This window comes from Myotis daubentonii, chromosome 5, assembly GCF_963259705.1.
Source record: "Myotis daubentonii chromosome 5, mMyoDau2.1, whole genome shotgun sequence".
NCBI lineage: Eukaryota > Metazoa > Chordata > Mammalia > Chiroptera > Vespertilionidae > Myotis > Myotis daubentonii.
The window spans coordinates 20,139,886-20,150,331 of record NC_081844.1 but is presented as its reverse complement, the minus strand read 5'-3'; the positions used below and the strand labels follow the sequence as shown (position 1 = coordinate 20,150,331).

At 53.2% G+C, this 10,446-nt stretch overlaps 2 protein-coding genes across 4 annotated transcripts in view; both read right to left on the bottom strand.

Moving 5' to 3' along the window:
• Window positions 1–411: 411 nt before the first annotated feature.
• On the bottom strand, window positions 412–5,893 carry CCDC194 (coiled-coil domain containing 194). Its single transcript, XM_059695145.1, has 4 exons — window positions 5,564–5,893; window positions 2,452–2,548; window positions 1,946–2,078; window positions 412–1,573 (listed from the first exon to the last, which is right to left on the bottom strand). The coding sequence occupies exons 1-4, from the start codon at window positions 5,891–5,893 to the stop codon at window positions 1,417–1,419; spliced, it is 717 nt and encodes a 238-aa protein (XP_059551128.1). The 3' UTR covers window positions 412–1,416.
• A 4,248-nt stretch (window positions 5,894–10,141) lies between these two features.
• LOC132234837 (myosin heavy chain, striated muscle-like) overlaps window positions 10,142–10,446 on the bottom strand; it is a 53,532-nt gene continuing 53,227 nt past the window's right edge. For all 3 annotated transcript variants that reach the window (XM_059696282.1, XM_059696286.1, XM_059696281.1), the window contains one exon: window positions 10,142–10,305. In XM_059696282.1, the coding sequence (XP_059552265.1) occupies window positions 10,295–10,305 (11 nt within the window). In that variant the 3' untranslated portion in view covers window positions 10,142–10,294. The remainder of the gene's footprint in view (window positions 10,306–10,446) is intronic.

Below are 10,446 nucleotides of genomic sequence, written 5' to 3'. Positions count from 1 at the left end.
GCAATATTATGGAAAGCCAAAGACACACCGAGGAAAGTTCCGGATTAAAGCAGATGACAGCGACTTGACAAATAGCGTGTGAGCCAAAATACTCTTTTGTTATAAAGGGCATTATCAGAACAGTTGGCAAAATCTGTTTGAGGCTTGCAGATTAGATAAGAGTCTTTATATGAATGTCCATTTCCTGATTTTCATAATTGTGCCACGCTGATGTGAGAGAATGTCTTTGTTTTTAGGAAACGCAAACCTCAAGTATTTATGGGCAAAGAGACATAATTTCTGCAAGTTTTTCATAAAGGTAGAAAGGGAGGGAGGAAGGGAGGGAGGGAGAAAGAAGGAGGAGAAGAAGGAGAAGAGGAGGAGGAGGATAGGAAAAGGGGAGGAGGAGGAGGAGGAGGAGGAGGAGAGGAGGAGGAAGACAGCAAAGCTGGTCAAAGTTAACATCTGTGGAGTCTGGGTAAAGAGTGCCCAGGGGTGATTTGTACCCATCTTCCAATTTTTTCTGTAAGTCTTACGTTATGTCAAATATAAAGGTAAAAGAGAAAAAATAATATGAAATCGCACCACATAAAATAGTTATTTCAATCATTTTTGACCTTATATAAAGAGTGCTTTCAAATGATTCAACCTACACGGTCCCTTTCTCTGTCCTACTATTTATATCTCTTGTTTTTCTTGTCTGATTGCATGGCTAGTACCGCCAAAAACAATATTAAACACTTGATAGTGGTCCTCTTTACCTTGTCCCTGAATGTGATGGTCCTTTCGGAACTTTTCTCATTTGGATCCTTTCGTATGGTGAATTTTATGAGCAAACTTCGGAACAGTGACCCATCCCTGCACCTCAGGCATAAGTCGCCTTTGATGGGACATATTTTAAAAAGCGCTGCTCGGTTTTCTTTGCTAAAATCTCATTTGGGAGTTTCGTACCCATCCTACAGAGAAGAGGGGCCTGCCGTTTTCTTACTTGTGCTGCCTGTGTCAGTTTTTGGTGTCAAAGAGAAGCCCGCCCCGCCCAAACATGACTGCAAGCACTCATTTCACAAAGTAAACCGAGGCCCAGGGAGGAGAAGTGACTGTCCAGGCCCCTCCCAAGCCAGGGCCGGATCTTAAGTCCCGTGTCGGTGGGATGACGGCAACGCTACCGCTATCGTTAGAGGGGACTTAAGTCCCAGATCCGCAGTATCTCACTGGGCCTTTAAATGAACCTGCTCCTCGCCTGCAGAATAAGCTCGAGATGGTCGGGGGAGAGAGGATGGAGTCTCCTTGTCTCCGTTCAGAGCGGTTGGTCTTAAGCTGGGCGTTGATGAGAGACGGACTGGGCATCTCATCCAGCGTGGGCACCGCGAAGTGTGCGCCCAGGACCGGGCAGTGCCTGCCCCTCCTGGCTGGAGCCCGCGTCCTGCACGGGGCGACTCACCCGTGTGTGCGCCGCGCCGGCCGCCGGCAGCCCCCGGAGGGTGTGGGGCGGGAGCGCGAGCGGGGCCGGGGGCTGGGCCGGTGTCGGGACCCCGAGCGGGGCCGGGGGTGCGGCAGTCTTCGCTGGGGGTCCATCTCGGCTTCCAGGACTTTACTGCCGGGAAGGAGGAGGGGCCGGTGAGAACGTGGACCCGGGTCCCCAGGGACCCCCCAGCACTCTTCCTCCTTCCCTGGGAACCCCAACCCTCAGGGTCCTAATCCTTTCCCCACCCCCGGCCATGCCCGGGACCCGTCCCCCGAAGCCCGGCTCCGGATCCCCGCCCCTCCCTCGATACTTCTTTCCTTGCACCCTCCCAGGCCCCCCACCCCAATATGCGTCCGACCCAAAGAACCCAGGCCTCCAGCGCGCCGCCCCCAACCTGGGGACCCCCTCTCCCAACGTGCCCACCCGCTCCCCACCCCAGGTTCCAACTGCAGGGCCCCCACTCGGGTTCTCCCAAGGCCCCGCCCCCCTCCTGTCACTCACACGCGCTCGCGCAGAGCCGCCTCCCGGGCCGCGCAGGCTCCGCCCTCGGCCTCGGCTGCGCGTGCGCGCCGCTGCTCCTCCTCCAGCAGCCGCGTGGACTCTGCGGCCGCGGCCTCCCATCGCGCCAGGGCCTCTGCGGGCGCAGCGGGCGCGGTCAGGCGGGAGACCAGGCTCCCGACCCTGCGCGTGCCGGCGGCCGAGTGTATCGTCTGCCTAGTGTTTGCGTGCTTTGCTTTGTTTGAGTTAAGTTCGTGTGCCGTTTACGTGGCCTTTAGGTACCACTTGACGTTTTCATAGCTTTGCGCTGCTTTTGGAAGTCGTTGACATGTTTTGTTGCATTTGCGTATTTGTGACCGTTGCATGTCATGTGCATTCCTTTCATAAGTTTTCGCGTTCCTTGGCGTGTTGTTTGCATTACGTTTCCACCCGTGCTTGTCGTTTGCGTAACTAGGAAACTAAGCTCCTCCCACCTGTAGCCCTGCTCAGCGCCCTTCGCCCCAACACACCTGTCAGCGCCCCGTTCTCGGCCCCCATCTGAGTCCCCTGGGCCTTGGCCTCGTCCATCTCAGTCTTCAGTGTCTTCAGTTGGGTCTGAAGCCGGCTCTGCAGAGGGGAGGGGACGTGAGGGGGGAATTCTGGGGGGGGCAGAGGAGTGAATTGGCCCTGCTCTTCCTAGGGGAGACTGAGGTGACCCTGATGTTCCCTGAGCTTTGTTGGAATGTCCTTTGGGGTCCTGAAGTCTGGAATACCGCGTGGTGACAGCTGCCTGCCTGGAGGGAGGTCTCCTCCTAGGTCCACTGCCCCCCAAGCCATGGGGATGTGGAAAGGGTTTGGCTCTGCAGTCAGACTGTAGTTCCAATCCCAGCTACATCTAGACTTGCCAACTGGGGTTTAAAACCAACACAAACAGAAGTTTTCCCACTGCAGACACAGCTGATTCTCACAGCCAGTTGGCTTGGAGGTCAAATCCCCCTAGTATTAACTACAACAATCAAGGCTTAACTACAACAAGACTGTGCACAAAGACCACTAGCGGGTGCACCAAGAAAGCATAAAAATTGCAGAGACAAAGAAACAGGACAAAACTGTCAATGGAGGATATTGAGTTCAGGACCACACTTTTAAGTTCTCTCAAGAACTGTCTAGAAGCCGCCGATAAAGTTACTGAGATCCTCAAGAAATCTGAGACCCTCGATGTTATGATAAAGAACCAACTAGAAATAAAGCATACACGGACTGAAATAATGAATATTATACAGACTCCCAACAGCAGACCAGAGGAGCGCAAGAATCAAGGCAAAGATTTGAAATGCGAAGAAGCTAAAAACACCCAACTGGAAAAGCAAAATGAAAAAAGAATCAGAAATATGAAGATAGTGTAAGGAGCCTCTGGGACAGCTTCAAGCGTACCAACATCAGAATTATAGGGGTGCCAGAAGATGAGAGAGAGCAAGATATTGAAACATATTTGAAGAAATACTGACAGAAAACTTCCCCTACCTGGTGAAAGAAATAGACTTATACAAGTCCAGGAAGCACAGAGAACCCCAAACAAAAGGAATCCAAAGAGGACCACACCAAGACACATCATCATTAAAATGCCAAGAGCAAAAGACAAAGAGAGAATCTTAAAAGCAGCAAAAGAAAGACAGTCAGTTACCTACAAGGGAGTACCCATACGACTGTCAGCTGATTTCTCAACAGAAACTTTGCAGGCCAGAAGGGAGTGGCAAGAAATATTCAAAGTGATGAATGCCAAGAACCTACAACCAAGCTTACTTTATCCAGCAAAGCTATCATTGAGAACTGAAGGTCAGATAAAGAGCTTCACAGATAAGGAAAAGCTAAAGGAGTTCATCACCACCAAACCAGTATTATATGAAATGCTGAAAGGTATCCTTTAAGAAGAGGAAGAAGAAGAAAAAGGTAAAGATACTAATTATGAACAACAAACATGCATCTATCAACAAGTGAATCTAAGAATCAAGTGAATAAATAATCTGATGAACAGAAAAAAAATAAATAAAATGAAACCAACACAAGCCCATTTGGTTGTTGGCAGTGATTGCATTTGTGGGTAGTTTGTCACCTCTCAGACATTCTGCAAAACAACTAGCCTGGCCTTAGAGCAGCGGTTCTCAACCTGTGGGTCGCAACCCCTTTGGGGGTCGAACGACCCTTTCCCAGGGGTTGCCTAAGACCATCGGAGAACACATATATAATTGTTTTTGTGATTAATCACTATGCTTTAATTATGTTCAATTTGTAAATATTTTCAACAATGAAAATACATCCTGCATATCAGATATTTACATCACGATTCATAACAGCAGCAAAATTACAGTTATGAAGTAGCAATGAAAATAATTTTATGGTTGGAGGTCACCACAACATGAGGAACTGTATTAAAGGGTCGCGGCATTAGGAAGGTTGAGAACCACTGCCTTAGAGCATCTTCCATTGAGAGGCAAAGACAGAATTTGAACCAAGGGCAGACTGCTCTTAACCATGGCTGTCCCACATCCTTCCCTTACTAGTAAGTAGACAGGAAGAGGGTAAGGGGTCTGTTTTGAATGTTAAAATTCACACACAGCACAACCTCTGCCGGGCCCGGTACACAGAAGCACACAGTAGTTAATAAATATGAATCGTTTGGACTTTGAGGATGGGCATGGTTCTTGTGAGGCCCAGGGTTGGGAAAGGTTAAGAGAGTGTGAAGGAGGCGGCCAGAGAAAAAGGGAGGTCCTGGCTGGTACCTCCTCCAAGAAGCTAACTTTAGCCTCCTAATTACAGGTGACATGAATGTCCTTTTCCCAAAATAGGGCTGGGACACTGGCTCGGGGGAAGGGGGCTGTTGAGTGGGCACTTGGGGGAAAGGATAAAACAGGTCCTCCCCAGGTGGGCTCAGGGCTCTGGGGCTTCTCTATCCACCGCTGTTTCTCTGGCAAATAGCAGAGGACAGGGGGCCTTCTGGATCAGAGGTGGAATAAAGGTGACTGACATGGTGGGAGCTGGCGTTATGGTGCTGGTCCCATTCGCATGGAAGAATTGGGGAAATGCCTTGGCCAGTGTCGCTCAGTGGGGTGGGCAACCTCCTGTACACCGAGGGGTTGCTGGTTTGATTTCTGGTCCGGGCACATGCCCAGGCTGGGGGCACAATCTCTGACAGGGGGCATGCAGGAGACAGCGATGTTGGGCTCTCACACCATGTTTCTCTCTCCCTTCCTCTCTCTTTAAAAATCAGTAAAATATCTTTAAAAAAAAGAATTGGGGAAACTGCCCTAGCCGGTTTGGTTCAGTGGGTAGAGGATCGGCCTGCAGACAAAGGGTCCCGGGTTCGACTCTGGTCAAGGGTTGCAGGCTCCTCCCCCGCACTTGCAGGAGGCAACCAATCGATGCGTTTCTCTCACATGGGTGTTTCTCTCTGTCTTTCCCTCTCTCTTCCTCTCCCCAAAAATCAATGGAAAAAGATCCTTGGGCGAGGATTAACAACAACAAAAGAATTGGGGAAACCAAGGCACAAGGGGGCATCGTGTGTGTGTGTGTGTGTGTGTGTGTGTGCAGACCCTCTTCCCGCCCACATTCTGGATGCCCCAGCCCCCAACACTGCCCACCTACCTGGCGGCTCTCACAGGCCCTTAAAGCCTCCTCCAGCTCCTGATGGACACCCTTTGCCTGGTCCAGCTGCCTGGCCAGAGCCTCCTCGCGTTGGGCAGCCTCTGCCAGCTGTCGCTGCAGCTCCTGGACCTCCAGCGTGGGGTCCCCGGGGGGCACCGTGGCGTTGACTCCCAGCTCCAGCTCTGGGCAGTGAGAGCCCCTGGAGGTGGCGGCAGCCAGATTCCAGGCCAGGAGGGCTGCCCCGGCTGCAGCTGCCGCCAGGAACACAGCAGCCCCGCACAGGGCGAGCACTCGCCAAGCATACCCCGGCTCCGGCCCAGGCTCGGCCATGCTGCTGTCCACAGCTCTGGCCTGGAGACGGTCACGAGCATTTAATTGGCACCTTAGGACGCCAGGGACACCCACGGGTCCGCCCAGCCAGGGCGTGTTTCCTAAATCCTTTGGGAGGGGTTGGGTCCTCACCAGGAGCCAGACCAGGCCTGGGGTCCTGCATTTTCCAGTCCTGCCTCTGCCTCTGCCCCTGCGTGCTCCTCTCTGAGCTTCCGTTTGCCCCTCTGTGAAGCGGGGGTGGCAGTAGGTCCTTAGGGCTTAGTGACAATCACTTGGGCACATCCAGGCACAGGGGCTCCTTGGCTATGTGCCAGGGGCATATTGTCCCCATTCTGTTCATGGAGAAACTGAGGCTGTAAGACTAAAGGCTACTCGGCTGACTGCAGTTGGCCTGGGTCAGGCTGTCGTACTTTCTTTGACCAACTCTGAGGGCCAGAGGGAAGATAGATGCCAGGGTGGACGGGCCAGACCGCCCTGCTTATTCTCCACTAGGTCACCAGGGGGCGACCTTACAACGCGAATCAGATCCAGGCCAGTTCACAAAGCCCCTCTCAGAATCCAGTCTCCTCCTCTCCACCCTCCGGCCTTCACCTCCTCCTGGCCTTCCGCCATTTTTATTTTTTACTTTCTGTTAATCCTCAGTTCAGGATATTTTTCCATTGATTAAAACAATTTTTTTTTTATTGATTTCAGAGAGGAAGAAAGAGTGAGAGTGAGATAGAAGCATCAGTGATGAGAGCACCCCACACCCACCCACTGGGGATGGAGCATTCAACTGGAGGATGTGCCCTTGACTGAAATCGAACCCAGGACCCTTCAGTTCACTGGCTTACGCTCTATCCAAACTGGCTAGGACAGGTCTTCCTCCATTTAAAAAAAAGTTGTTTTATTTATTATTGATTTCAGAGAGGAGGGGAGAGGGAGAGAGATAAACCACTGATGAGAGAGAACCATTGATCAGCTGCCTCCTGCACACTCCACACTGGGGATCAAGCCCACAGCCCGGCCTGTGCCTTTGACTGGAATCAACGCCAGGACCCTTCATCCCCAGGCTGACGCTCTGTCCACTGAGCCAAACCAGCTAGGGCTCTTCCTCCATTTTTATCTCCTCTTCCTCCTCCTCCCTACTCCCCCCTCTTTCTTTGCCTCCCACTTGGCCTCACCCTTTACCCTTCACCCCTTCCTCATCCATCACCTGCTTCTCCCTCCTCCTTCTCCTTCCTCTGCAAGGCCTCTAGTGCACCTATGATCTCCTTTCCTTCTCCTGGGCACACTCCAGCCCTCCTCAATGCTCTTCTGGCCAGCACCTATCTACCCAGGGCCTTTGCATTGGCTGTTCCCTGTGCCAGAGGGCCCGTATGTCCCTCTGTGACCTCTATCCCTCCTGCTTCATCCATTGGTGTATGTTCTCCCCCAGAGCCCTCCCCGCCTGGACTGCCTCAGGCTCCTTTTGATGATCTCTCGGCTCTGCTGTACTTTAACCTGGTGTCTGACTGGTTCCCAGCTGCCTCCCCCATCAGACTGGATGAACCCCTAAAAAGCAAAGCTCACATCTGCCTGGTTCCCACTGCCCCAGCCTGGTTCCTCGCGCGCAGTGGTTGGGCAGGAAATGTGAGCTGAGAAAACACTGTGAACTGGAATCTCAGTGTCCTGACTCCCCACCCCGGGACCCCCCTCCCTTTGCTTCCACATGAAGAAATCAGAGCCCAGAGAGGCCAAGCCTCAGGCCAGGAACACACAGCAGCTGCTGGTCACTGCCAGATCCCTGTGGGACTTGGAACCCCTCCAGACCTGCAGGACAGGAGTCCTGACTTCTCAACCCCTGGCTCATGTGGCCACAGCCGGGAGGGGAAGTGGGCATTTTTAGGAAGGAGAAAAGTTAGTAATTGGGCCATTGTGTCAGGGTTTGGGGGGAGACATTGAACAGGTCAAATTCATTGTGTTGGGCTTTGGGGTGGCCACACTGTTTTGGAACATTCTGGTAGCCCCAGCTGGGAGTGGGAGTGGGGGAGGGGAGGTGGCGAAGTGATGAGGTCATGTGGCCCGTGGAAGGGTTTGCTTCCTGGAAATCAAGGGGACATGTGAAGTCAAGAGTTCAATCACCTGAGCAGCTGAGAGCCCTGAGCAAGTGCAGAGACTTCTCTGGACCTGTTTCCTCATTTGCTAGATGAGGTTGGTGGGGAGTGAAATGACTCAGTCATAGCAAAGGGGCCTGGGGGGCTCCCACTGAGCCCTGGGTATAGAGAAGGGGGAGGGGCGCCCAGCCTGGCCCTCTCCAGCAGAGGATCTCACAGCATATGATTCTGACCCCCAGGGGACACTTGATAATATCTGAAGGCAGTTCCTGTCACAACCTGGGGGTAGGAGGGTCTGGCACCTGGTGGGGGGAGGCCAGGGATACCCTGACTTCCTACCGATTCAGGGCAGCCCCCCACCATAGAGAGCACTCCAGCTCAAATGTCAACAGTGCAGAGGTGGAGAAATCCTGCCCTAGAGTGTCAGAGTGAGGCAGGAAGGAAATTGACAAGGTCCCTGCACAGAGATATGATCTGGGAGGGTGGGGAGTTGTGAGTAGGGCAAGGGAGGGGACAGAAGGGCCAGGGGAGCCTGTGGCAGGGATGGTGTTTGGGGGTCCCTGGGCGGTTGACCACCTCCTCTGGGGACTGCGGGAGCTGAGGGCAGTGCAGAATTTTGGGCAGACACAGGGGTCCTGACCCCAGTGCCATGCACGGGAAATTTCATGGACAATAGTCGGGATTCCAGGAGAAGTTGGAGGAAGTAAGATAACAGAGAAGAAAAGAATTAGGGGGCATGTGAGGACCCAGGAGAGTGGGTGCAGGGTCTCTCAGGATGCTGGCCCTCCATTTTGGAGAAGCAGACTCTCTGGGGGTGGGCTCTGCAGGGTGAGTAAGAATTTGGGGGATGGAGGAGGGAGGTACATTGTGACAAATGCCTGGCCTGGGTGTGTCTGCAGATCCAGGTCTGAATCCCAGCCCCACACTTTCTGCTTTTATTTTTTTAAATTGACTTTTCTTTTTATTGATTGATTGATTTCAGAGAGGGAGGGAGGGAGGGAAACATCATTTTGTTGTCTCACTTATTCATGCTCTCACTGATTGACCCTTGTCTATGCCCTTACTGAGGGTTGAACCGTGACCTTGGCACACCGGGAGGACACTCCCACCAACTGAGCTACCCAGCCAGGACTGAACTGGTTTTTAGAGAGAGAGGAGGGAAGAGGGAAGGGAGAGGGAAAGAGAGAAACATCTGTGTGAGAGCAAAACACGGATTGGCTGAATCCTGCATGCCCCCTACCCGGGAAGGAGCCTGCAACCCGGGCCTGTGCCTTGACCAGGAAATGTGCTGGCAGCCTTTTGGTGCTTGGGAAGATGCACAACCCACTGAGCCACACCCAGCGGGGCCAGCCCTGCACTTTCCATGGGAGGGGACGGGGAACCAGACAAGATGTCCTTCTCCTCACAGCCTCCGTTTCCATGGAAAGGGATGGGGAACAAGAGCCTCAGGAGCTGGGTGAGGAGATAAGAATAGAATGCTGAGCACTGAGTGAGCACCGATGGGGGTGGGGAAGGGTGGACAGTCCTTTAGGGTGAATCCATCAGAAAGAGGGCTGGGTAGGCAGTGGGGTGGCACCTGACCCAACCCTGTGGGCTTCTGGGAACATTCTGTAGCAAGGAGGCTGGTGTGGACATCACGGGGTCCCAGGTGCTTGGGACTGACACAGTGATCCTCCAGGAACTACAGAGTAAGTTCCTTCCCACAAAAGGGGATGCTTATTTTGTGGAACCCAAAGACCCCAGAAGAAGTTACCTTCCAGAAACCGTGACAGCACAGAACAGATGCCCCCTCCCAGTTGATCACCTACCCTGCTTGGCGGTGGTGGTGGTGGGGGGGGGGCAGGGGTGAGATTGCAGCTTTGAGTGAACTTTGATGCTTCCCCACCTCTAAGGTTGCCCCATGAACCACCCCTGCCACCTGGCCCCCGGCCTCCCCCTAACCGTCCCCTCCCCACAGCCATGTTGCCCCTCAGAACTGCCAGGTCAGGGAAACCCAGCGGGAAACAGGGGAGTCCAGGTGGTGGCCTGAGACAACAAGGCCGAGTCAGACAGAACTCGCCCCAACCCCTCCATGAGCCTCACCCCACTCCTGCCTGGACCCTCCCTCTGAAACCCACACAGATGGGCCTGGGTGCCTGTCAGTCCTTGAGTCAATTATTAAGCAGAGACAGAGTTGAATCCTATGAAAGTTTATTAGGACAGATTGCTAACCGATCTGGGACCAGGTTGTTATCTTTCCAAGATGACAGGGAACTCTCAGAAAAGGAGCCTGGACTGCATTCTGAGGTTAATCCCCATGTCCCTGGGCAAACAGCTCTCAGCCAGGTTAGAATGTGCCTAATTGGAAGAGAACAGTCACAGTTAATAGACAGGGTTAATAGGATAACATAGCTGGTCCCCACTGTTCTATTTCTGCCCCACAGCTCCTCACTGGGATTCCTCTCTCTCCAGCGCCAGCCCCCTCCCCGCAGGCAGGCC

Excerpts from the sequence above, each read along its gene's own strand:
- CCDC194 (XM_059695145.1), bottom strand. The coding sequence starts at position 5,893 with ATGGCCGAGCCTGGGCCGGAGCCGGGGTATGCTTGGCGAGTGCTCGCC. Across the intron at positions 2,549-5,563 it reads GGGCCTGTGAGAGCCGCCAG|AGCCGGCTTCAGACCCAACT; the intron begins GTAGGTGGGCAG and ends TCCCCTCTGCAG. Across the intron at positions 2,079-2,451 it reads CGAGAACGGGGCGCTGACAG|AGGCCCTGGCGCGATGGGAG; the intron begins GTGTGTTGGGGC and ends CTGCGCCCGCAG.